The sequence below is a fragment of the Zootoca vivipara genome, chromosome 2, assembly GCF_963506605.1.
Source record: "Zootoca vivipara chromosome 2, rZooViv1.1, whole genome shotgun sequence".
Classification (NCBI taxonomy): domain Eukaryota; kingdom Metazoa; phylum Chordata; class Lepidosauria; order Squamata; family Lacertidae; genus Zootoca; species Zootoca vivipara.
Window position 1 is genome coordinate 6,358,263 of NC_083277.1, and position 27,817 is coordinate 6,386,079.

At 46.5% G+C, this 27,817-nt stretch overlaps 1 protein-coding gene across 1 annotated transcript; it reads right to left on the bottom strand.

Moving 5' to 3' along the window:
- Positions 1-542: 542 nt before the first annotated feature.
- On the bottom strand, positions 543-27,658 carry LOC118081409 (zinc finger protein 271-like). Its single transcript, XM_060269864.1, has 6 exons — positions 27,131-27,658; positions 26,140-26,215; positions 25,019-25,041; positions 24,500-24,615; positions 20,662-22,189; positions 543-1,699 (listed from the first exon to the last, which is right to left on the bottom strand). Exons 2-6 carry the CDS (start codon positions 26,161-26,163, stop codon positions 766-768), a joined length of 2,625 nt encoding a protein of 874 aa, XP_060125847.1. The 5' UTR covers positions 26,164-26,215; positions 27,131-27,658; the 3' UTR covers positions 543-765.
- Positions 27,659-27,817: the final 159 nt, after the last annotated feature.

Genomic DNA, 27,817 nt, shown 5'->3' on the forward strand with positions numbered 1-27,817 from the left:
CCAAAGAAGGAGACTCCACCACACTCCTTGGTAGCAAATTCCACTGCCGAACAGCTCTTACTGTCAGGAAGTTCTTCCTAATGTTTAGGTGGAATCTTCTTTCTTGTAGTTTGAATCCATTGCTCCGTGTCCGCTTCTATGGAGCAGCAGAAAACAACCTTTCTTCCTCCTCTATATGACATCCTTTTATATATTTGAACATGGCTATCATATCACCCCTCAACCTTCTCTTCTCCAGGCTAAACATACCCAGCTCCCTAAGCCGTTCCTCATAAGGCATCGTTTCCAGGCCTTTGACCATTTTGGTTGCCCTCTTCTGGACACGTTCCAGCTTGTCAGTATCCTTCTTGAACTGTGGTACCCAGAACGGGACACAGTACTCCAGGTGAGGTCTGACCAGAGCAGAATACAGTGGTACTATTACTTCCCTTGATCTAGATGCTATACTCCTATTGATGCTGCCCATAATTGCATTGGCTTTTTTAGCTGCTGCATCACACTGCTGACTCATGTCAAGTTTGTGGTCTACCAAGACTCCTAGATCCTTTTCACATGTACTGCTCTCAAGCCAGGTGTCACCCATCCTGTATTTGTGCCTTCCATTTTTTTTGCCCAAGTGTAGTACTTAAATATATTTACAGTAAGACCAAAGAGACATTGCTTGTTCCCCTGCAATCACAGAACTTCATCAACCTGGCGTCCTGGCAGATGTTTTGGGCTACATTAGCTCCAGACAGCAAGCACACACAAAAAAACCTCTTAATTTCATTCCCATCCCGCATAGTGAATGTGATAATGCTGAGGCAGGGAGCTTTGGCTGAAAACATCGTCCTCCAGCTGCACCTCTGCAGAATCTACGATACGAATGTCATCACGCCGACTGCTGTTTCGTCTGCCAACAGGTTTTCCCCATTTGGGAAGCTTTACCCCTGGAAAACCACTCGGACTCAAGTCGAACCGGTTCTCACATCCCGGGCACTTAGCCATTTCCTCCCCAGCCTGGATCCTCTGGCATCGGGAAGTTGGGCTGAAGCTTTTCCCGCATTCCGCACACAGCTTCTCTTCCACGTGGGAGAGCTGGTGCCTCACCAGACTCGAGTTGGAGGGGAAGCCCTTTTCGCAGGCCGTGCATTTGTAGGGTTTTTCTCCCGTGTGGACCCTCTCGTGCACGACGAGGTTGGAGGGCCGGCTGAACCCTCTCTCGCAGACGGAGCACTTGTAGGGCTTCTCTTCCGAGTGGATCCTCTGGTGGGTGATGAGCTGAGAGCTGAAGCTGAACCTTTTCCCGCACTCCGCGCACCAGTACGGCTTCTCCTCCCGGTGGATTTTCTCGTGAGCGATGAGGCTCGTCGTGTGGCTGTAGCTCCTCTCGCACGCCGAGCACTTGTAGGGCTTCTCGCGGCGGTGGGTCCTCTCGTGCACCACCAGGGAGGGCTTCTGGTTGAAGCTTCTCTCGCACACAGAGCACTGGTAGGGCTTCTCCCCAGTGTGGATCCTCTGGTGTCGGACGAGGCTGGAGCTCAGGCTGAAGCTTTTCCCACACTCCACACACCTGTAGGGCTTCTCTCCCGTGTGGATTCTCTGATGAGTAATAAGGTTGGACCTCTTGTTGAAGCTTTTCCCGCAGTCTGTGCAAGTGTGTGACTTCTCCCCGCTGTGGATTCTCTGGTGTCTAACCAGACTTGCCCTGTTGTTGAAGACCTTCCCACATGCGGAGCAAAGCTCTTGGCTCTCCTGCCCTCTCCCTACGTTGGCTGGGTTCTTCTCCAGCCCCACAAAAATAACTGGTTCCAGAAGCTGCTCTCTAAGATGGCTGCCTGGTGACGTGGGTTGAGTCTCAGGGGCTTCCTGCTTTTCACAGGATTTGGACTTGGTCTCAGTGCTTTGGAGCAATGCAACGTGTGACCCTGCCAGTTCAAAGTTTTCTGGATGAAGACGCCTCCCCTCGTTCTCTCTTGTTCTCTCAGCAACTCCTGGGAAAAGGAGAAGATATATCAGCGTTATTCACATGTAGTCATCAGAAGAGAGGAGAGGAGAGGAGAGGAGAGGAGAGGAGAGGAGAGGAGAGGAGAGGAGAGGAGAAGAGAAGAGAAGAGAAGAGAAGAGAAGAGAAGAGAAGAGAAGAGAAGAGAAGAGAAGAGAAGAGAAGAGAAGAGAAGAGAAGAGAAGAGAAGAGAAGAATCTTTCACCCCATGTGGGAATCAAACCCCTGACCCTGAGTTCAAGAGTCTGATGCCCTACTAACTGAGCTCTGCCTCAGGTTGATAGATCAACAAAGGCACCGGCAACAAGATGGAGCAAAAAACAGAAGGAAGGTGAGACAACATCTTAAAGAGAGGGTTATTATTATCCTGTCTTTCCCCCCAGACCAGAACACATGGCTGCTTACACAAACACAGATAAAAGACAAAAAACTTAAAAGATAATCTTTAAAAAGTAATGGTAAATGGCAAAGGACCCCTGGACAGTTAAGTCCAGTCAAAGGCGACCAGGAGGTTGTGGTGTTCATCTCGCTATCAGGCCGAGGGAGCCGTTGTTTGTCCGCAGACAGCTTTCTGGGTCATGTGGCCAGTATGACTAAACCGCTTCTGGTGCAATGGAACACTGTGATGTAAACCAGAACGCACAGAAATGCTGTTTACCTGCCCGCCGCAGCTGTACCTATTTATCTACTTGCGCTGGTGTGCTTTCTGACTGCTAGGTTGGCAGGATTTACTTTAAAAGGTAATTAAACTGTTGTTGTATAGTCATTTAGTCGTGTCCGACTCTTCGTGACCCCATGGACCATAGCACGCCAGGCACTCCTGTCTTGCACTGCCTCCCGCAGTTTGGTCAAACTCATGTTCGTAGCTTCGAGAACACTGTCCAACCATCTCGCCCTCTGTCGTCCTCTTCTCCTAGTGCCCTCCATCTTTCCCAACATCAAGGTCTTTTCCAAGGATTCTTCTCTTCTCATGAGGTGGCCAAAGTATTGGAGCCTCAGCTTCACGATCTGTCCTTCCAGGGAGCACTCAGGGCTGATTTCCTTCAGAATGGATAGGTTTGATCTTCTAGCAGTCCATGGGACTCTCAAGAGTCTCCTCCAGCACCATAATTCAAAAGCATCAATTCTTCGGCGATCAGCCTTCTTTATGGTCCAGCTCTCACTTCCATACATCACTACTGGGAAAACCATAGCTTTAACTATACGGACCTTTGTCGGCAAGGTGATGTCTCTGCTTTTTAAGATGCTGTCTAGGTTTGTCATTGCTTTTCTCCCAAGAAGCAGGCGTCTTTTAATTTCGTGACTGCTGTCACCATCTGCAGTGATCAAGGAGCCCAAGAAAGTAAAATCTCTCACTGCTTCCATTTCTTCCTCTTCTATTTGCCAGGAGGTGATGGGACCAGTGGCCATGATCTTGGTTTTTTTGATGTTGAGCTTCAGGCCATCTTTTGCGCTCTCCTCTTTCACCCTCATTAAAAGGTTCTTTAATTCCTCCTCGCTTTCTGCCATCAAGGTTGTGTCATCTGCATATCTGAGGTTGTTGATATTTCTTCCGGCAATCTTAATTCCTGCTTGGGATTCATCTAGTCCAGCCTTTCGGATGATGAATTCTGCATATAAGTTAAATAAGCAGGGAGACAATATACAACCTTGTCGTACTCCTTTCCCAATTTTGAACCAATCAGTTGTTCCATATCCAGTTCTAACTGTAGCTTCTTGTCCCACATAGAGATTTCTCAGGAGACAGATGAGGTGATCAGGCACTCCCATTTCTTTCAGAACTTGCCATAGTTTGCTGTGGTCGACACAGTCAAAGGCTTTTGCATAGTCAATGAAGCAGAAGTAGACGTTTTTCTGGAACTCTCTAGCTTTCTCCATAATCCAGCGCATGTTTGCTATTTGGTCTCTGGTTCCTCTGCCCTTTCGAAATCCAGCTTGCACTTCTGGGAGTTCTCGGTCCACATACTGCCTAAGCCTGCCTTGTAGAATTTTAAGCATAACCTTGCTAGCGTGTGAAATGAGCGCAATTGTTCGGTAGTTGGAGCATTCTTTGGCACTGCCCTTCTTTGGAATTGGGATGTAGACTGATCTTCTCCAATCCTCTGGCCATTGCTGAGTTTTCCAAACTTGCTGGCATATTGGGTGTAGCACCTTAACAGCATCATCTTTTAAAATTTTTAATAGTTCAGCTGGAATATCATCACTTCCACTGGCCTTGTTAATTAAACTATGATAGAATTAAAAACTATCTATCTATCTAATCTATTAAAACAGAGAAGGCAGCCTGTTTTGGGAAGTTTTTTATGTTTAAAGTTTTTCTGTGTTTTTATTATTTTGGAAGCTTCCCAGAGTGGCTGGGGCAACCCTGTCAGATGGGTAAGGTATAAGTAATATATCATCATCATCATCATAATCATCATCATCATCAATAACAGCAGCCGCAGCAGCACTTTTAAAGCCTTTTCCTTAAAACAAAAGCAGTCAGTTCCCAGAGGCCTGTCAGAATAAATGAGACTTCACCTGCCGGCAGAAGGGCAACAAGGAAGGAGCCAGTCTGGCTTCTATAGGAAAGGAGATTGAAAGCCAGCATGACAAATTAGGGGAGGACAGATCTACCAAGATATGATGGCTTAAAGGATCCTCCCATTTGTAGAAGCAGCCATATTCTGGAGACAAAAAAACAAAAAACTTGTTTGTGGTTTCCAAGGGACCTCACCTGTTCGCTCGCTGCAAGCGTTTCCTTCCAGCCTGCACCGATGCTCAGCCCAGATGTTGTTCCCTTGCTCCACTTTTGCCAACGTCTTGGGGTTTGTGATGGCTAAGAACAGGGAAGAGGAAAGAATGGGGAATGGGAATTGGATGAAGACACCCATGTGCCCCTCGCTCTGTGGTCTGTACGACAACTCAAGAAAACGGTTTGAGACACAGTGGGGCTGAAGGAGCGTCTCCACCCCCATTGTTCTGCCTGGACACTGAGGTCCAGCACTGAGGGCCTTCTGGCGGCTCCCTCGTTGCGAGAAACCAAGTTGCAGGGAACCAGGCAGAGGGCCTTCTCGGTGGTGGCGCCCGCCCTGTGGAACACCCTCCCATCAGATGTCAAAGAGAAAAACAGCTACCAGATTTTTAGAAGACATCTGAAGGCAGCCCTGTTTAGGGAGGCTTTTAATGTTTAGTCGATTATTTTATTTCATTTTTCTGTTGGAAGCCGCCCAGAGTGGCTGGGGAAACCCAGCAGATGGGCAGGGTATAAATAATAAATTATTATTATTATTATTATTATTATTATTATTATTATTATTATGCGCTCCCACTGCCCAGGATCCCACCCCGCGTTATCATCACCTTTCGCTTCCCAGCAAATATTACGTTTGAATGGCATACCTCCTACACGGTCCCTGGCACTGTGGAGATCCATTGCCAGCAGCTCATCCATTTGTTCCAACCGAGAGATCACGCCAGGCTTGGTGATAGCCAGAACTGGGAAGGAAGGAAGCCAGGGGAGAAAGAGGAGGAAGTCACAGATCATTTCTGAGTCTACAGAAGGTGTGGGGAACCGTGGACCCTCGCAGGGGTGAATGCGGCCCTCTGGATCTCTCTATTTGGTCCCGTAAAACTCCCCAGACCACACCTGTCAGGAGCAGGTCAGCAAAAAATAAATAAATCACTTTTCTTGCAAAGTAACAAGGTTGGTTCACATGAGCACGGCAACTCGTCCCTGTAGATCTCGCCCCTATGAGGCAGTTGTAGTGACCAACTTCAGATTAAAACTTTACATTCACATACCAAACACACAACATAGAAACAGGATTCCAAAGAATCACCAGGACTTCCCTCCTCCCCTTTGTGGGTCCTATTGTCAATCATTTCCTCCTGCATCTTTCTATGGTTATCCAAATCTTTTAATTCTCCGCGGTGTCCAAAATTCACCATTAAACTACCAGTGATATTCCAATCCTACTAATGATTTTAACTGTTTACAATGGTTTTCAAGGTCAATTTCCCCCATTCCTTATTAAAATTTTGGTCTTCCTGATTTCTGATTCTTCCAGTCATTTTAGCCATTTCGCCATAATCCATGGGTAGGCAAACTCAGGCCTGGGGGCCGGATCCAGCCCCATCACCTTCTAAATCCGGCCCGCGGACGTTCCGGGAATCAGTGTGTTTTTACATGAGTAGGATGTGTGCTTTTATTTAAAATGCATCTCTGGGTTATTTCTGGGGCATAGGAATTCGTTCATTTTTTCCCCTTCAAAATATAGTCCGGCCCCCCACAAGGTTTGAGGGACAGTGGACCGGCCCCCTGCTGAAAAATTTCGCTGACCCCTGAATCCATCAACTTGATCTGCCATTCTTCTCTGGTAGGGACTTTATTTTCTTTCCATCTTTCCATCTCTTCTTGTGCCTGTCTTTGCCCCCTCCTTTCATACATCTTCCGGGGGGGGGGGGGAAGCTGGTCGCAGCAGGAGGGGGAGACACCCTGACTTCTTTGCCAGCCTGACTTATCTGGCCCCTGGCTATCCTTCCTACTACTAATTTCAAAATCTTCAAAAAATGTTTCTCCTCTGTTTTTAAATATTTGCTGTAAACCGCTTAGACATTTTATGGCGGTCAAGCACTATAGACCATAGGTGGCAACTCCCAGACTGAAAAATCCGGGATCGGAAGTCGCGCTGTGGCCGGAAGTCACGCTGCGGCCATTTTGGAACTGGGCAGAGCAGCACCGGAAGTTGCTTCTACGCATGCTCTGCCCATTTCCAAAATGGCCGCAGCGCCAGAAATCGCTTCTGCGCATGTCTAGAGACTCCAGACATACGCAGAAGGAGCCTCCCCAGGCCGGTAAGAATCCGGGGGATTTACGGGGGGAGGGGGGGTTAAATCCGGGCTGCCAGCGGGAAACGGCTGGAAAAACAGGGGTTTCCTGGGGAATACGGGAGACTTGGCAGCTATGGTGTAGACATTTTGGTAAATACATAGAAAGGTTTCTTTGTGGCTGGTTGTTTAAAAGCCAGACCTGCCCTCTTACCCAGTGAGGTTGTATTCTCGTAGTTCTCTCGCATGACGTCCTTGTAGAGGGTCCTTTGGTGGGCATCCAAAAGGTCCCACTCACCATCTGTAAAATCCACAGCCACATCCTTAAACTTCAGCAGATTCTGGGAAGGAAATCAGCATTTGTGATCAGACTCGGGTAACCAGGCTGGTAGGTGTGTGATGTTTAGAATACTTGGGCCGAATGTACATATATATAATAATAATAAAAACCGCTGTGAAAAAATGCTCCTTTAAAAAAGTTTTTAAATCTATATGGAATTTGCCATTAGCTCACCAGGGCCATCTGGTGTCACAATTTTATACTGCACTTTAAACACACTTAAAGCGGTTATATTTGCAGCTGTATAGCTGAGTCCTTACATTCTGCCTCCGAAGCTGCTCACACTGCCTAGTAGCATAAGAAATTTTTTAAAAAACACCCTCACCTGAACCACAGATCCCGCATCTGTTTGCATTTCACGTTGCTTCCAATGAAATGTTCCCGAGCTAGATGGGGGGGATGTTCTGGAGTCCTTAAGACGAGACTCCGGAAGAAACGGAGGAGCTGCAAGAAAAGGCATTGTTCAGATTTCATTCTGTCCCCATACCCTCCCACCCCCGCCATCCTCATAAGCAGGTTGAAAAGCCACGAACAAGCAGCTCGGGGCTCTGTCTCCATTGTCAGAGGCAGTATGTGCCTCTGAATGGCAGCCGCTGGGGATCACAAGTCGAAAGAGGGCTGCACACACTGTTTTGGCTATTCTTTATCAAACGAAACCCCCCGCCGCCCCCTTTGGTCCCGTCAGAGCCAGGGACGTACCAATCAGACTTTCGAGCTCCATCTTCAGGGACTCTGGAAAGAAGGCAAAGAGAGAAACCGTTTTTTGTGTTACAGGTAGGTAGCCGTGTTGGTCTGAGTCGAAGCAAAATAAAAAAATTCCTTCAGTAGCACCTTAAAAGCCAACTAAGTTTTTATTTTGGTATGAGCTTTCGTGTGCATGCATACTTCGTCAGATGTGTATCTGACGAAGTGTGATACATCTGACTTATTCAACGTCAGATGTGTATCTGACGAAGTGTGCATGCACACAAAAGCTCATACCAAAATAAAAACTTAGTTGGTCTTTAAGGTGCTACTGAAGGATTTTTTTTATTTCGTTTTGTGTGTGTGTATTTGGAGCAACACACATTTCACCTTCCTCGACCATACTCTGGTATGAAGAAAACACAAGGTTTAGGACTCCTCAAGGCTAACAGTTCTGAGTGATGATCTGACCCAGTATAAGGCCACTCTGCATATGGGGAAGAGCGGCAGCCCAGTAGTAGAAAATCTGCCAGAGCCAGGGCCTTTTCAACACTGGCTCCGACCTGGTGGAACGCTCTGTCTCATGAGACCAGGGCCCAGCGAGATCTGATTCAGTGGATTTGTAACTGGCTGACTGACCGAACCCAAAGGGTGCTCATCAATGGCTCCTCTTCATCCTGGAGAGTAGTGACTAGTGGGGTGCCACAGGGTTCTGTCTTGGGCCCAGAATTATTCAACATCTTTATCAATGACTTGGATGATGGGCTTGAGGGCATCCTGAGCAAGTTTGCAGACGACACCAAATTGGGAGCGGTGGCTAATACCCCAGAGGACAGGATCACACTTCAAAATGACCTTAACAGATTAGACAACTGGGCCAAAGCAAACAAGATGAATTTTAACAGGGAGAAATGTAAAGTACTACACTTGGGCAAAAAAAATGAAAGGCACAAATACAGGATGGGTGACACCTGGCTTGAGAGCAGTACATGTGAAAAGGATCTAGGAGTCTTGGTAGACCACAAACTTGACATGAGTCAACAGTGTGATGATGCAGCAGCTAAAAAAGCCAATGCAATTCTGGGCTGCATCAATAGGAGTATAGCATCTAGATCAAGGGAAGTAATAGTACCACTGTATTCTGCTCTGGTCAGACCTCACCTGGAGTACTGTGTCCAGTTCTGGGCACCACAGTTCAAGAAGGATACTGACAAGCTGGAACGTGTCCAGAAGAGGGCAACCAAAATGGTTCCAACAGAAAAATAAAATACAATAATCTATTAAACATTTAAAGCCTCCCTAATATTGTGAACCTCCCTGAGATCTTTTGATGCAGGGAAGTATATCAGTCTTTTAAATCATCATCATCACCACCATCATCATCACCAGTGCTTTCTTTCTTGGGGGGGTAGGATGGATAATTTTTTTATATTTATATCGGATATTCTTTTTTTAATTTATTTTCATTCTTTTTTTACCTTATTTTATTAAAATAAAATGCTTTTGGAGGAAAAATCTTTCTAAAGATAGTTTTCTATTTAAGTTACATTCTAGTCCACAGGCTATTCATCAGGAAATAAGGATTTGTTTTAAGTTTTTCACGTGTGCTAAAACTCAAAGTGGTTGTTTTTTTAAACCACATCAATTAACAAACATGGATACATATGCTATAATGTTATTGTTTTAGTTAAATAAATTGTTTAAATTGTTATTCAGGAAATAATTATTTTTCTCCTTTCAATCAAGTACAGCAGAAAATTCGTCCAAATATATACATTCAACTGATTAAACCTCACAATAATTTCATAATTATCTGTCTATGTATTTCTAATAGTATAACCAAATCAGTATTTTTTGATACAACTGTAAAAAAAACTACTCTGAAAATTTATTATTCCAAAAACGAAACCTTCATCTGGTTGTAAATATTAAGATTACACTAGCAAGAATGAGTCTTTCTGTAAAAACAAAAAACCACACTATTTAAATCATGCCTTACTGACTTGTGATTTAAATTGTGATTTAAATCGATTTGATTTAAATCAGATCCAGGGGGGGGGGGATGTTCTCAAGGGAATGGCACCATTTTTTTCTAGAACAAAAGCTAAAAGTGTGGCACATACTGGAGCAATGTCATGGCAAGTACAGCGCCTTTTCAGCAGGTGGAGTGCAGGATGCAAATGGCCTTTGCTAGAGATTTTATGGGCACCTCACTGCCCAAAGAACAACCCGGAAGACCCCTGCTCACCTCGGAAGCAGTTTAACGCCTCTCCCATGATGGTCTTCCTCCTCTCAGAGAAATGGCAAAGCCTCAGCTCCACTTCGAGGAAGTTGCCTTGTTTTGTTGGAAACGCAAACTCTGTCCTGCTGCTGGAGCTTCCGGGAGCCTTGAGAGAAGAGAGGAAAATAAGAAGGACTTTGGGGTAACTGGGGATTGTTTTAACACTGCCCAGTGAGACAAACAGAATCCTGACAACCTCCCCCTTTCTGTATATCTCACTGGGCAGTGCTAAAACAATCCCAGTCTCTGTACATAGGTTCAGTGTTGTTCTTTGGGAACAACCTTGGACAACAAAATTAGCAGGATTTTCTTTTCCTGGCATGTAGGGCACCGTTACGAGTCCACTCCGGACACATTCCCTTGCTTGCACGTTGTCATTTTAACTGCAAGTGCTTCTTGCTTTGCTTGCAACTCTCAGAAATTAGCAAAGCCAAACATGCGTTGTTGTCCTGATAAACCTGTATAGGACACTCTACATGAATTCTCATGTCTTTACACAATTGCAACAACCATTCACAATCCATAAGTGATTAGGACAACAACGCATTGAGTTCAGCTTCACAAGAACTCAAACTTACTGTTGTTTGCTTCTTGCACGACCAGTCAAATAGATTCTGGTTGTCCATGTACCAAACGCCAGAAGTACTTTTACCATCTATGGCAGGCATCCCCAAACTTTGGCCCTCCAGATGTTTTGGACTACAATTCCCATCTTCCCTGACCACTGGTCCTGTTAGCTAGGGATCATGGGAGTTGTAGGCCAAAACATCTGGAGGGCTGCAGTTTGGGGATGCCTGATCTATGGCATCACTTCCAAAACTTGCACTTTCTTCCCCCCACAACAACCCTGTGAGATAAGTTAGGCCGAGAGGCTCAAGGCTTCATCATGGCCGAGTGAGGACTCGAACCCTGGTCACCCAGGTCTGAGTCCGACACTCTAACCATTAGGCCACACTGACTCTCCAATGAATGGATGAGCAATAAGCAGTCCCATGTGCAGAGAGAGTCTCTTCCTTTAAATACCTGGGAGTCCATCTTAGTGAAGACCTAACTTGGAAGGTCAATTCAGCCCCGGTGGTTAGGAAGGCCCAACAGAGGCTTCATTTCCTTAGAGCAGGGGTCCCCAAACTAAGGCCCGGGGGCCAGATGTGGCCCAATTGCCTTCTCAATCCGGCCCACGGATGGTCCAGGAATCAGCATGTTTTTACATGAGTAGAATGTGTCCTTTTATTTAAAATGCATCTCTGGGTTATTTGTGGGGCATAGGAATTCGTTCATATCTTTTTTCAAAATATAGTCCGCCCCCCCCCTGCAAGGTCTGAGGGACAGTGGACCGGCCCCCTGCTGAAAAAGTTTGCTGACCCCTGCTCTAATCTAACCCCCTTCGAGACAGGAATGGACCTCTGTCCTTTAATGGGATCGAACTGGCAACCTTGGCAGACTCTTTTTTTTCTGCCTTCTTCACAGAGCAGGCAGCTTGTGAAAGAACAAGGTTGGGCAGCAACTGATGATCCTTCTATCGGTCCACGATAGAAAGTGTTCTCTCATACTGCAATACGGTGTGGTATGCTGGTTTGACAGCCATGTACAGAGAGTCCCTACGGAGGGTGGTGAAGACAGCTATCGTGGGCTGTTCCCTGAGTCTGCTAGATGTTATTGTGGGAAACCATTGCCTGAGAAGAGCCAGGAACATTCTCAGGGATGACTCGCACCCTGGCCAGCACTTTTTTAATCTCCTGGCCTCGGGCAGGAGATATAGAAGCATGATAAGCCGCTTGTTGTTGTTTAGTCATTTAGTCGTGTCCGACTCTTTGTGACCCCATGCACCAGAGCACGCCAGGCACTCCTGTCTTCCACTGCCTCCCGCAGTTTGGTCAAACTCATGTTTGTAGCTTCGAGAACACTGTCCAACCATTACCATTTAATCTCACTGTAAACAAGTGGTACAGTGACAATAAAGTATTTCTATCTCTATTTCAGTCTTCTCACTGGATTGGCCAAGTCTCACCTGCCGGCAGTCAATATGCTCCTGTGCTCCCCCAGTTTCACTCGGCAAATGGGTCTCCGCAGACGGACTCTCCCCTCTTCTCTCGATAATGTTCCCTGCAAGGCTTTCCAGCCACCCGATCAGCTGCTCCTTCTGTTCTTCCAGAAAACAACAGAGATCCTTCCATTCCTGCACAATTTTCTCCCTCTCCACGTCTGCCTTCCTCTGCAATTAAAAAAGGAGGGTGAAGCGTTGTTGTTTTTTTGAAAACAAGCTTATTTCTGAGTAAAACCGCACAGGGTTGGGCTGCAGATTCCCCTCCCCCCTCTAGCTTCTCTTTCCTATGCACATCAAAGCACATTTTCTCTCCTCCTTACGCTCACACAGACATAGCCAAAGCCCACTCCATTTCTTTCCCTTGGGGGCAGGGCGGTGGGAGACCTTCTATATGATTATACCTTTCTGAACAAGGAGAGTCAAACTTCTGAACGATTCCATGATCAATTTACAGGTAGGTAGCCGTGTTGGTCTGACGCAGTCAAAACTAAATAAAAAAATCCTTCCAGTAGCACCTTAGAGACCAACTAATTTTGTTATAAGTGTGAGCTTTCGTGTGCATGCACACTTCTTCAGATACACCATGATCAATGGTGCTGAAAGCAGCTGAGAGACAGAGGAGAATTAACAATGACATATTTTCCCGTCTCTCTCTCTCCCTCTCTCTAAACAGAGGCGACCATAGCAGTTTCTGTCCTAAAACCAGGCCTAAACCCCAATTGAAATGGATCTAGATTTTCAAAAACTAAGTTTATTGAGGAATGGTTATAGGACTTGTTTAAAACCATATTTCCACAAACCTGTTGCCTAGACATTTCAATGAAAGAGCTTTAAATGCTCAAAAATGGCATGTACAGAGATACTACAACATTTTAATGATTGCCCTAGAGTGTATCTGAAGAAGTGTGCATGCACACGAAAGCTCATACCAAAATAAAAACTTAGTTGGTCTTTAAGGTGCTACTGAAGGAATTTTTTTATTTTGCTTCGACTCAGACCAACACGGCTACCTACCTGTAACTTGCCCAATTGTTGTTACATTTTAGGGTTGCCATATGTTCGGAGTTTCCCAGATGTATTCAGCCTGGGTGGAACTCGCTGAAATGTCTGGGAAAATCTGGACATATGGCAACCTGTGGTGGTAGTGTCGATATTGGCGATTTTGATTTAAAATAGCTCAAAAACTCTTCCCCCCCCCCTTTTTGAGATTTCGCCAGAAAAGCTCAACAACTTTGGGCGCGGGGGGGGGGGAGCTCAGCAAAAAAAAGTTTTCGTGTCTGGATTTTCACTTTTTGAAATATGGCGACCCTATTATAATGTGAAAAGCTAGAGCAATGTACCTCTGTAAGCAATCAAAATATTGTATATAGGCATATTTCATATCGACATTATGGATTCCGTCATACCTACAGCAAATGAGCCTACCAGCAATTCCTTGGTCATCCTTTGCTCCTCAGAAGCATCTTCCCTCGGTCTCCTTGGACAAGCCAGGGTCTCCGGCATCTTTTCAGAGGGAAATAAGCAATACTGCTCAGTTCAGAGGTAGGTCAGTGTGGCGTTTGCCCATTCCTGGGGAAATAAGACTGTGCAGGAGGGGGGAAAGAGTTAACAGGCTGACCAATAGGAAGCTGGAGGCGGAGCTTATGGGCTTTTAAGACTCAGCCCAAGGGAGCAGTTTGGTAGTTTAGAGTTGGCAGTTGTTGGTGGTTCTGAGGGTTGTTGTGTGGAAGTTGGGGGTGGTGAGGTAGAGTAGTTGGAGTGGGATAAAGGCAGGGTTGAGATGGAGAGGATAACGTGTAACAGTGTATCTAATACCTAAAGCTTGTTGGTGTCGCAAATAAACTATTGATTCTTTGTTTAACTTAAATCCTAGAATCATAGAGTTGGAAGAGACTACAAGGGCCATCCAGTCCAACCCCCTGCCGAGCAGGAAACACCATCAAAGCATTCCTGACATATGCCTGTCAAGCCTCTGCTTAAAGACCTCCAAAGAAGGAGACTCCTTGGTAGCAAATCCCACTGCCGAACAGCTCTTACTGTCAGGAAGTTCTTCCTAATGTTTAGGTGGAATCTTCTTTCTTGTAGTTTGAATCCATTGCTCCCTGTCCGCTTCTCTGGAGCAGCAGAAAACAACCTTTCTCCCTCCTCTATATGACACCCTTTTATCCTGACTGAGACTCAGTGATTTACCAGGGGGCCTGGTTGGTGGCAGCAGAACGATGGTGGCACAGGGTCAATAGTCCATGAAACGACCTGGGGGGGGGGGGCCCTGTGTGAATGCCACAGTCAGTGGAGGGAGGCTTTCCCTGCTGTATTTCTGCCTGTCAGGTAGCAGTTAAAGGCGCAGGGTGTCCCTTTTAGGGGTGAGCACAAGGGGGTGACTAGTTCTCCCGGGTTTCAGGCAGGGGGAATTCCCAGACCTTGCTGGAGACAATGGAATCTGAACCTGAGAATCTTCTGCCTGCAAAGCAAGTGAGCTATATGCCTTAAATATAACTGTAAGATTCCGATCCTCACGAGGGCTGCCGCTTTAAACTGGAACAACTAGCCCAGTGCTGCGCACACTGACTGGCAGCAGCTTTCCAGGGTTTCAAACACAGAGGCTTTCTCTGCAATAGAACCACAGAATTGTCGAGTCAGAAGGGCCCCAAGGGTCATCTAGTCCAACCCCCTGCAATGCAGGAATCTTCAGGAATCGAACCCACGACCCTAAGAATCTAATACTCTACCAACTGAGCTATCCTGCCGTCCTACCTGGAGATGCTGGGGATTCAACCTGGGACCTCTGTACGTAGAATCGCAGAACTAAAGGGTTGGAAGAGACCCCCGAGGGTAATCTAGTCCAACCCCCCTTGAATGCAGGAATCTCAACTGGATCAGACATGACAGGCAGCCAGCCATACAACCTCCGCTTAAAAATCTCACAGAAGTGGCCTCTCGCTGAGCAAAATTACACAGTATGGGGAAAGAAGGAGTTTCTTAGAGGGGGCCCAACACACAGTCTCATTGCCCATAGACACCTAGAGTACTGGCAGAAAGCCCCGATAGATGAAAGGCTGAGCTATGGGGGGGTCCCTCCCCCCAAAAAACATCTGCCGTGGATGCTTTCGTTGAGATTCCTGCATTGCAGGGGATTGGACTGGATGACCCTTGGGGCCCCCTTCCAATTTAACAATTCTATTAAAAGAGCAGGGGTTTTGACCCCCAAAGGGGAAAAATGCCCAGAAAGGTGGGCGCAGGTGAAAATCCGCCACCTCTGCCCCAAACTTACCTGAGCAGGTTCCAGGGTGCTCCCCCCCCCCAACCGATGATGCAGAATAAAGCCGATGTAGGAAATATGGGGTAGACGAGGAGCAGAATAACGAGGAAGGGGAAGGTTTTCAGGAAGGGGCTGAGCAGTTCAATGGCTGCCCTGTGCAAGAGGTGATTTTCTCCATCCTGAAGCAGCAAGCCTTGAAACGACGGGGATCTACCTGAGGCCTCCCCCAAACAAACAGATCCCCTGATTTGGAGGGAGTGGAGAGCAAGAGCTGCCCCCAACCCGGTCCGCCTGCTCCGGCTTCCGTGGATGCCCCCCGCTTTTGTCTCCGCGGAGGAGGAGGCGGAGGAGGCGCCGCCAAGCGCTTTGATCTCCTCTCCCTTTGATGTGCCTCCTTCCCTCCGTCCTCCGCAGCGATTGGGCGCAGCCGGGCGAAGCTCCGCCCCCCACCGGAGAGAGAAGGACCGCGGCTGCCTCTAGCCGTCTAAAGGATGCTCAGAGCCCTCTTGCGGGGACGGGGCAGAGGAGCCAGGGGTTGCCAACTGATCGGGGAAACCAGCCGCGCTCCTCTCGAGCCTTAAAAAGAGGGATGAAACTAGGCTTTCTTTCACCTGGGTCAAAGACTCGATTTGGCAACCCTCACGCACATTTATTATTATTATTATTATTATTATTATTATTATTATTATTAGTGCTTTTTTCTGGGAGTACGCAGGTGTATGCATACCCTTAAACATTTTGTGAATCTAAGTTTGGCCTCACTGAGGGACAGTATTTCAATATGAGTAGGAAAATGAGAGTACCCCTAAACATTTTTAAAGAAAAAAGGCACTGACTTTAATAGGGCAAGATCCGGTGAAGTACAATAACAAGTTTGTAAAGTATAGAATTTTGCCCCCCCCCCACTTTATTTTCCCTTCTGCACGGGTTCTGTTTATCTCCCCCTTTTCCCTCTTTTATTTACACATATAATTACACATATAATTACACATATAATTATGTACTTTTTGAATTCTCAAAAAATACTTTAAAGTAGATTGGCTACATTTTCCTTCCAAACTACAGGAAGCGTTAAATGCAAAGTACATCAGCATCTCAGTTCTTTTCATTGCAGCGGGTATTTTATTTTCAGTATAAACAGGACTCCGTTTTTGTAGCTGATTGTATGCAACGGTGCCCTCTTTATGTATTCACATGGTGTAAACATGTATGATCCAAACACACACAGAGAAAGAACACATATTATAATCAAACAATATTCCAAATTGCTCATCTTGTGAATTTGCCATTTAAATTGTTTAATCGTGACAACAGCTCCTGTCTCCAAAAAGTACCAAGAGGTGGTGTTCTAATACCTTCACTTTTAATTGACCTCCGAGAAGTTGAGGAGAGCAAAAGAAGGATCTTTCAGGGGGTTGGCTGGGTTTCTGCCAACTCTGCAAAAACAGCAAAACAAGCAACAGAACTTCCCCTTTTCAACTTTGCTTGGAGGGCAGCCTTCTCCAGCCCTTCCTTCTCCAGGATTTCTGTCTCACACAGGGGCAAAAACAGAGGGAAAGGGGAAGGACGATCGTCACTTTTGCCTCTCCAGGTTTTCCTGATCCCCCTGCTTTAAAGCAGCCCGGCATGCAGAATCCAGAATCCTGCGCCTCCCTGCCGCAGGCGAAGTTTTTTTTTTTTGCGGCAGGGAGATTAAAACACAGGACAAACGCATGTTGCCAACCTGCTGGGAGGCAATGCGGTGTAGTGGTTAGAGCAGTAGTTCTCAAAGGGTGTGGCACACCAAGCTGGAATGGCAGGAGAGGGTGGCAGGTGTAGCATTCAAGGACCACATTTTAAAATTTCTGTGTAGTATTAAGATTAAGATATTAAAATATCTTTATTGTCATTGTCCCCTTGCGGGAACAACGAAATTACTCGGTTGCTACACCCACTCCGATAAAGCATTCCGCATAATCCAAAATTATAAAAACCTAATTAAAAACAGTAATATAATACAAAATAACAAGTAAAATAAGATGACTTCAAAGTCCAGGCTTTCCATTTAAGGCCAAAATCGCTCTAGAGAAGAAACTGTTCCTGAGACGGCTCGTTCTTGCCTGCATAGTTCTATATCTCCGTCCCGATGGCAGGAGCTGAAAGAAATGGTGACCAGGGTGCGTTGGATCTCTTGATATATCTAGTGCTTTTCTATGGCACCTGGTGGTGTAAATTTGTTCTAAGGTGGTGAGTGAGCAGCCAATAATGCTCTCTGCTGTTTTAATAATTCTACACAGCCCTGCTCTGTCCTGGGAAGTACAGCTTCCGTACCACACACATAAACCGTACGTGAGCACGCTCTGTATGGCACAGTGATAGAAGGCAAGCAGCAGCTTTTGTGGAAGATGGTTTTTCCTTAAAATTCTCAAAAAATACAGTCTCTGCTGCGCCTTCTTCACAAGCCCCCTTGTATTAACACTCCAGGACAGATCCTCCTGTAACTCAATGCCTAGAAATCTAAACGTTGTTACCCTCTCCACACAAATTCCGTCAATCAAAAGTGGCTGGACCTCGTTCTTCTGTCTCCTAAAGTCCACCACAAGCTCCTTAGTTTTCTTTTTTAAATACATTTTTACATTTTATTCCAATTTTCCAAATTCAACAAATTAACAAAACCAATCTTTTAGATTAGTTTTCTTTGTGTTTATGAGCAAGTTGTTGACTCTGCACCACTCTGTCAGTCGCTCCACCTCATCTCTATACTCAGTTTCACCCTCCTTATCAGAGATGAGCCCGATCACAGTTGTGTCATCTGCAAATTTGATGACCCTATTTCTAGGGTGGGCAGCGACACAATCATACGTATAAAGAGTATAAAGGAGCGGACTAAGCACGCATCCTTGTGGTGTTCCTGTGTTAGTCCTAAGCATGTTAGACATATAAGGGCCCAACCGGACCCTCTGGGAGCGATCTGAGAGAAAGTCCAGTATCCACCCACAGTATCGTCGTCGTTTAGTCGTTTAGTCGTGTCCGACTCTTCGTGACCCCATGGACCATAGCACGCCAGGCACTCTGTGTAGTATAGTATTTTTTAAAACAAAATAATAAAAAATTTCTTCCAGCATGCACATGAAAGCTCATACCAATGACAAACTTAGTTGGTCTCTAAGCTGTTGCTGGAAGGAATTTTTTTATTTTGTTTCGACTACGTCAGACCAACACGGCTTTTAATATCACAGATTAAAAACTTCCCTAAACAGGGCTGCCTTTGTTGTTGTTTAGTCGTTTAGTCGTGTCCGACTCTTCGTAACCCCATGGACCAGAGCACGCCAGGCACTCCTGTCATCCACTGCCTCCCGCAGTTTGGTCAAACTCATGTTCGTAGCTTCGAGAACACTGTCCAACCATCTCACCCTCTGTCGTCCCCTTCTCCTAGTGCCCTCAATCTTTCCCAACATCAGGGTCTTTTCCAGGGAGTCTTCTCTTCTCATGAGGTGGCCAAAGTATTGGAGCCTCAGCTTCACGATCTGTTCTTCCAGGGAGCACTCAGGGCTGATTTCCTTTAGAATGGATAGGTTTGATCTTCTTGCAGTCCATGGGACTCTCAAGATTCCCCTCCAGCACCATAATTCAGTATTTTTTATTTGCAGATATTCCAGAGCATTGTCTATTCTTCGACAGTTCACCACAACATGTCGTGAACAGGGATTTTCAATTCTGGCAAATCTGAAAAGGTCAGAAAAGAGAAAGGCTTCTTTGTGTTGATGAAATGAGTTTGGTTGCCCCAAATTAGACCTGATATAAAAGATTATGCGGCAAAAGTGAGCTCATATCTCTTGCTGAATTTGTATAGGTACATATATAAGAGGCTCATTTAGAATTATATTCTGGGAATGGTTACAGGTAGGTAGCCGTGTTGGTCTGACGCAGTCAAAACAAAATTTAAAAAATCCTTCCAGTAGCACCTTAGAGACCAACTAAGTTTGTCATAGGTATGAGCTTTCGTGTGCATGCACACTTCTTCAGATACACTGAAACAGAAGTCACCAGACCCTTATGTATAGTCAGAGGGTGGGGGTGGGGGTATTACTCAGAAGGGTGGTGGCAATGGGTGATTGGCTGATAGGAGTGGTAAACCTGTTGATGACTGTTAACGACTGCAATTGGTCTGTTAACGACTGCAAAAACACACAGATTGTCGAGTTGGAAGGGACCATGAGGGTCATCTAGTCTAACCCCCTGCAGTGAGGGAATCCTTTGCCGAATGTGGGGCTTGAACCCAGGACCCTGAGATTAACAGTCTCATGCTCTACCAGACTGTGCATCAGATTGGGGTAAAATTACAGTCAAACATTAAAAACTATTCACACTTGTATCCAAACCCTCACCAAAGAATCTTCAGATATGTAATTTCCGTGTTGTATGTATTTATGTATTTATGTATTTTCCAGCAAGAATTAAAAAATAAACTGTGCTTATACAAACAGCACTCTTTATTTTCTATTAAAACATCCTTCTTGACTTTTCAATAAACTTTTTTAAAAAAGATGCACTCTCTTTTTTGTTTTGACTGTTCTGGGCCTTTTTGCTTTCCTAAGAAACATTTTGTAGAAATGCAGGGATTTGGGGTTTTGCATTTTTTCTTGCTTACCCAGCTTTGGGAATCTGGTGCATGGGCCGAGGGGTGGAGGGGTAGGTGTCAAATGCTGCCAAGGGCCGCCAAAAAAGGCATTGAGGGCCGGCTGTGCGAACTTGGACCTCCTTGTTCTAGATAGTTCCAAACAAGGTCCTAAATAATAAGACCTGGCTCATCTCTCCAGCCCCTTAAAAAGTAAAAAATTAAACCCCGTTTCCACAACCTTTATTTGATGTCTAGAAACCGACATGACTGAAATGGTTATTGGGTAAAGCATTTCCATGTCACGCTTTGCAGCAAGGCAGATACGGAACCAAAGAAACATGGATTTTTATTTTGCAAAACACAGAAGAGCAGTGTACAAGAGTCGCAGTTGGCAACCTCCCACCAGCTCTGCCATTACGCTTTTCTCAGTCAATTTGTCAATCCCAGCTTACATAGTTTATCTGGTACTTAATAGACCGGGAGTCGTGATTAACTTTGCTGTCATCTGTTTTCGCATTTGTAGCCTCTAGGTGTCTGGTTTTGTGGTGCTCAACAAAACGTGGCCTCGTATAGAAGCTCTCTCCACAATACACGCATTTATACGGTTTCTCTCCCGTGTGGGTTTTCTGATGAGCGATAAGGTTCGAACTCAGGTTGAACCTTTTCCCGCACTCGGAGCACTGGTAGGGTTTCTCTCCCGTGTGGGTCCTTTGATGCCTAATCAGGGCTGAGCTACACGTGAAACACTTGCTGCAATCCGAGCATTCATAAGGCTTTTCGCCCGTGTGGGTCCGCTGGTGAACGTTCAGCTGCGAACTCACGCTGAAAAACTTGCCGCAGTCCCGGCACTGGTATGGCTTCTCCCCTGTGTGGGTTCTCTGGTGAGTGATAAGGTTCGAGTTCAGAGTGAAGCTCTTCCCGCAGTCGGCACAGTTGTACGGCTTCTCTCCGGTGTGGATTCTTTGATGTCGGAGGAAGCTCGAGCTGCAGGAAAAGCTCTTCCCGCACTCGGCGCAGTCGTATGGCTTCTCCCCTCGGTGAAGTTTCTTGTGCGCGTTGAGGCTGGATTTCAAGTAGACGCTTTTGGGGCAGTCTGCACACTTGTAAGGCTTCTTCCCCGTGTGGATTTTCTCGTGGGCGTTCAGGCTCGATCGCACGCTGAAACTTTTCCCGCAAGCCGAGCACTCGTAGGGCTTCTCTCCAGTGTGCGTCCTCTGGTGCACACTGAGCTGGGAGCTCACGCTAAACGTTTTGCCGCAATCCGAGCATTCGTAGGGTTTCTCTCCCGTGTGAGTCCTTTGGTGTCGGCTGAGACTCGAGCTGCAGCCGAAGCTTTTCCCGCAGTCCGAGCAGTCGTACGGCTTGTCCTCCGTGTGGATCCTCTGGTGCCTGATAAGGCTCGAGCTGCAGTTGAAACTTCTCCCGCAGTTCGCGCACTGGTAAGGTTTCTCCCCCGTGTGGATTCTCTCGTGTGCGATAAGGTTTGAGCTCTGGCTGAAGCTTTTCCCACAGACCGAGCAGGTGTAGGGCTTTTCTCCTTTGTGGGTCCTCACGTGTGGGATGAGGGCGGACTTCTGGCTGAAGCTTTTCCCACAGTCGGAGCACTTGTAAGGCTTCTCGCCTGTGTGGATCCTCTCGTGGGCGACCAGGCTCGACTTTAAACTGAAGCTCCTCCGGCACTCTGAGCACTCGTAGGGCTTCTCCTCGGTGTGGATCCTTTCATGGGCGATGAGGCTCGAGGTCTGGCTGAAGCTTCTTCCGCACACCAAACACTTGTACGGTTTCTCCTCGGTGTGGATTCTCTCGTGAGCAACGAGGGTCGATTTCTTTCCAAAGCTCTTCCCACAGCTCAGGCACTTGTGGGGCTTCTCGCCAGTGTGGATTCTCTCATGAGCGATAAGGTTCGAGCTGTTGCTGAAGTTTTTCCCACACTTGCTGCACATCAGTTGTCGCTTGGTGGCACCGACTTTGTTGCCCGCTGCACGAAGGACCAACTTGTTTTGGCCTCTTCCTGGAGGTGTCATCTTTTGCTTTTGCTCGTTTTCCAAAGTCACATCCTGCCGAGGAGCCGGGGAAATTTTGTTTTTGGCTTTTCCTAACAATCTCCCAGGTATATCTAATTGTTCAGAACTGTCTGCACCGCGAGATGTTTTGTCGCCATTCTCCTTCTCAGTTGTCAACCCTTGACCTATCAAAAAAGGGAGATAGTAAAATAAGCACGATTAGCAGCCAGAGTAATAGCCCAGTGCTAGAAATCATCAAAGGTTCCTCTGCAAGAGGCACGGTTAACTCATGCATGAAAAATTGCTTTATCTGAACATCTAGTCAGACATAGATATGCAATGGACTCTCCTTCCTTGGAGGTTTTTAAGCAGAAGTTGGATGGTCCTCTGTCATGGATAATAATAATAATAATAATAATAATAATAATAATAATAATAATAATTATGCCCCACCCACTATGGGCGGCTCCCAACGGAATATTAAAAACACAATAAAGCATAAAGGTCCGTATAGTTAAAGCTATCGTTTTCCCAGTAGTGATGTATGGAAGTGAGAGCTGGACCATAAAGAAGGCTGATCGCCGAAGAATTGATGCTTTTGAATTATGGTGCTGGAGGAGACTCTTGAGAGTCCCATGGACTGCAAGAAGATCAAACCTATCCATTCTTCAGGAAATCAGCCCTGAGTGCTCCCTGGAAGGACAGATCGTGAAGCTGAGGCTCCAATACTTTGGCCACCTCATGAGAAGAGAAGAATCCTTGGAAAAGACCTTGATGTTGGGAAAGATGGAGGGCACTAGGAGAAGGGGACGACAGAGGACGAGATGGTTGGACAGTGTTCTCGAAGCTACGAACATGAGTTTGACCAAACTGCGGGAGGCAGTGGAAGACAGGAGTGCCTGGCGTGCTATGGTCCATGGGGTCACGAAGAGTCGGACACGACTAAACGACTAAACAACAACAACAACAAAGCATAAAACTTTAAAAATTCCCCTAAACAGGGCTGCCTTCAGATGTCTTCTAAAAGTCAGATAGTTATTAATTTCCTTGACATCTGATGGGAGGGCATTCCACAGGGAGGGTGCCACCACCAAGAAGGCCCTCTGCCTGGTTCCCTATAACTTCACTTCTCGCGGGGAGGGAACCGCCAGAAGGCTCTTGGAGCTGGACCTCAGTGTTGAATGATGGTGGTGGAGATGCTACTACAGTGGAACCTCGGTTTACGAACACCTCGGTTTACGAATTTTCGGTTTACGAACGCCGCGGACCCATCTGGAACGGATTAATTCACTTTCGACTACTTTCAATGGGAAAGTTCGCTTCAGTTTATGAATAGACTTCCGGAACCAATTACACCCATGCTTCGGGTTAAGTACGCTTCAGGTTGAGTACTCTGCGGACCCGTCTGGAACAGATTAATCCACTTTCCATTACTTTCAATGGGAAAGTTCGCTTCAGTTTATGAACGCTTCAGTTTAGGAACAGACTTGCGGAACCAATTGTGTTCATAAACCGAGGTACCACTGTATAGGTATACTGGGCCGAGGCAGTTTAGGGCTTTAGTTGAGATTCCTGCATTGCAGGGGGTTGGACTAGGTGACCCTCAGTGTCCCTTCTATGATTCCATGTCCATTTAAAAAACAAAAGAGACCCTGCGAATTAGGGGCAACCAGACCAAATGCAGATAAACAGCCTTGATTGTAGCCTCTAAGCCATTTACAAGAAATATTAAGATTATCAACATAAGATTTAAAAATAATTAAACTTATCAGGAATAGAGATTAAGACATGTCAGCATCCATGTGTCTAGATAGGCTTGCCTAAAGATAAATATTTTAAGCTAAAAACAGTTCAGTAAAGGCAGCTCCCTAGCATCAATAGGCAGGGAGTTCCAAAGTTAAAATGTTACCACAGAAAAAGACAAATTTCTTACAAGTGCAGAATTAGTATTCTGTAACACTGGGATCCTGCAAGTTAAAGTGGTCTCACACACAGGGATGATATTTTTATAATTTTTTTAAAAAAATATTAAAAATTACATATACGTACGGTGGTTTCTCAGTTTTTGAACGTCTCTGTTGATGAACATTTCGATTTTTGAACACCGAAAATGCTTCGGTTTTCGAACACGCCTCGGAAGTCGAACATGAAACGCAGCTTCCTCTGAGTGCAAGATCCTGAGGCCTAGCTGTCAGCTGTTGAGTTTTCGGTTTTCCAACGTTTCAGAACTTGAACGGTCTTCCGGGAGGGATTGCGTTCAAAAACCAAGGTACCACTGTATATGTATGTATACTTTTCAGCCATGATTATGGGCTTGCAAAGGGAGTGGGGTAAGAATGAAGGGGAGGGGACTGCAATCTCCACCCACCCCAATCCACTTTTGCATCATGGCTGGAGCAGAATCAAGAAAGACTCATAGAATCATAGAGTTGGAAGAGACCAAAAGGGCCATCCAGTCCAACCCCCTGCCAAGCAGGAAACCTTTGCATATTCACCTTTGCATCCAAGGAGCTCGTCTTGAAGGGCGAACTTTTCCTCCAAATGAGCACCGGCTCCCTGTTTCGGCTCCACCAGAAATGGTTTGGTTTTGGGAAGCTCAATGTCTTCCTTGCTGGAGAAAAGAGACAGAGAAGGATGTTCAAAACGAACAGGCACAACAACAACAACAACAACAACAACTTATTTATACTCCGCCCATCTGGCTGGGTTTCCCTCTGGGCGCCTTCCAGCAAAAGATTAAAATGCAATAATCCATCAAATATTAAAAGCTTCCCTAATCAGGGCTGCCTTCAGATGTCTCAGATAGTTGTCTGTTTCTTTGACATCTGGTGGGAGGGCGTTCCACAGGGCGGGCGCCACCACCGAGAAGGCCCTCTGCCTGGTTCCAGGCAGCATCAGATACAAGACGTGTCCCTACACCATGGTCTGACCACCCCACCTTTGAGGCCCCTTTCCAGCTCCGCTGAAGGTGAAACCAGCAAAAAGGATCCCCTGCACCCATAATTCAAGCTCACCTGTCTCCCAGAGCCTCAACAACCTGGAAAAAACATAAACAAAAAAGCAGTTAGCAGGATTACTGATGACTACGAAGGGAGATGGGGGTTACTGGTTTGTTGGGGGTAGTGATGTAAAATTCTCGAGAATAATGTTTTGGAGAATCTTCTCGATTAATGAGGTGTGTACTATACATTTAAAGCAGCTGTGTAGACTCCTGAAAGTCAAAAGTGAGGAGGCTTTTGCCAAATCTCTGCTGGGAAAGCAGTTACATAGCAGGCAATTGTGTACCCTAAACGCCCAACTTCTACCAGAGGTAAGGTGGACCCCTTTAAAACAAGGAATAATTAAAAGCACCTCTTCAGGTGATCTTCATAAACAAGCTGGATTTTAAGGGCTCAAGGGGTCCTATAGCACATTATTATTATTATTATTATTATTATTATTATTATTATTATTTGCACCTTTCCTTAAAGGAGCTCTTGGTGGCATTCACAGTTCTCCCTGTTATCAACAACGCAGTGAAGTGGGTTAGACTGCGAGACAAAGGTCACCCGGTGAGCTTCACACCTGAGTGGGGATTCGAACTCTGGTCTCCAGGGTTTTAGTCCAACACCCTAACCACTACACCACGCTGCCTTCCTTGACTGATTTACCTCTAAGTTTCCCTGTTTCTTCTGCCTTATGCAATGTTGCAAAAACCGAACGGCGCTTTGCAGGCTGCAAAAACTCACGGCACCAGCATCATTCGCCTTTGCAGCACACCAGTTGAGATAAGGTGTAGTTAAGAGTGTCGGACTAGGGCTTGGGAGGCCAGGGTTCGAATCCCTGCTTGGCGATCACGGAGCAGTCTTGGGCCTGTCGCTCACTCTCAGCCTAACCCACCTCACAAGGTTGTTGTGGGGTTTAAATGAGGGGGTGGGGAACCAGAGACTCCGTGGAGCAAAAGATGGGAAATAAATGCAATAATATATAGATATGTTTTAAAAAGCAGGCATTGATCTTGTTATACACAGGCTAGACTAGAAGCCGAGGTAGACAGAGGAAAAAGTGCCCCAGGCATATATCTTTTTTAAAAAAACAACCCAACAAGTTTTGGCTGGGTTTGAGGGATGAACAACCACCCACAAAAATCTCTTACCTGACTCAGCTGTGTGCCATCCATTCCTCCAGTTCCTCTCCTTCCCTGGACGTTTTGACTCAGCAGAGGTGAGATGCTAAGCAGGTGTGGAAAAAAGAAATAAATCAGAGGCAGGGGAAATTTTGCAGAGAGAGAAAAACAGGTCCTGGAGGAGGCGATGGCTGCAATCCTCTGCACGCCAGACTAAGTAAGAGCAGTGGCTCAGGGGCCAAGCATCAGAAGCTCATTGAATCATAGAGTTGTGGAGCTGGAAGGGACCCGAGGGTCATCTAGTCCAACCCCCTGCAATGCAGGAATCTCAGCTCAAGGATCTAAGTCAGATGGTCCCTAAAAACCCTAAATTCAATTCCTGGAGTCTCCGGGGTAGGACCATAGCTGCCAAGTTCTCTCTTTTTTTAAGGGAAATTCGCTTATGCTGAATAGGCTTCCTCGCGAGAAAAGGGAAAACTTGACAGCTATGGGTAGGAATGGGAATGTCTCAAACCCTGCAGACTGCTGCTGCAGACAAGAGCTGACTCCACAGAAGGCAGCCAAGCCTTATGAGGAGCGGTCGAAGGCGCTGGGTATGTTTAGCCTGGACAAGAGGAGACTGAGAGGAGATATGATAGCCATCGTCACATATCTGAAGCGCTTTCACATGGAAGAGGAAGCAGGGTAGGACTCGAACCAAGGGCTTCAAGCACTCAACATATGAAAAAACTTTCTGACAGTAAGAGCTGTTTGACCGTGGAAGGGAGGTTTTGCACTCTCCTTCCTTGTAAGTTTTCAAGCAGAGGATGAGGTTGGGTGGCCATCTGTCATGGATGCTTGAGCTGAGATTCCTGCATTGCAGCGGGTTGAACTGGATGACCTTCGGGGGTCCCTTCCAACTCTACGATCCTAGGGCGATTTCAAACCCCACTGGACAGCAACGGGGCTTCCTCAGGAGTAGACGCGCATAGACCTCCAGACAGGTGGGCAGGCAGGTGGGAAAGGCGCACCAAGCCAGTACCTGCAGCTATTTTGGAGATGCTTGGAGGTGCGCGCGCGTGGTATCCTGTTTTCTCCGGGCGCCGTGTTGATTCTTAGGGGCGGCGATGATCCGGATCAGGCGCTTCTCTCCTTGCAAAGCTGCTGCAGGGCTTGAGCTGCGGTCGGGCAAAGGCGAATCTCCCGTCCAGGCGGTGGCTGCGGTTGCAGCTGCCTCTTTGCTCCAAGCGCGCAGGAGGCTCCTCCGCCGATCCCGGCGCACATCTGGGGTGCTGGGTGAGTGGGTGGGTACCTCTCCGCGCCCCCGCCCCCCAGGCTTCAGAGGCACCCCCGGATGTTAACTCTGCCGCTTGGCAAGAAGATCAGCCTCTTCCGTCCGACCTCCATCCATCCCTCCCTCCGGAGCCGGACGAGAGGAGACGCGCGCTCCCTGCGCTCTTCGCCCTCTGCTGGTCGCTGCAGAGAGGTCTGGCCGGAGGCGGTGGTTTCCTTAAAAAAAAAAAAAGTATTCCTGAGATCGTGCAGAGCGCCTTCCTGCAGAGAGTAATGCAGTCCCCCGCTTTCTGTCTGGGCGAACAAACAAACAAGAAAAAGCTATGGATGGAGGATCTCTTTCTCTTTTTAGATTTTCATTTATATTTTTCACCCTTGCAGTTTTCGACATTGCTATAACATTACATTCAAGAGGAATTGAACATCGACTTCCCTT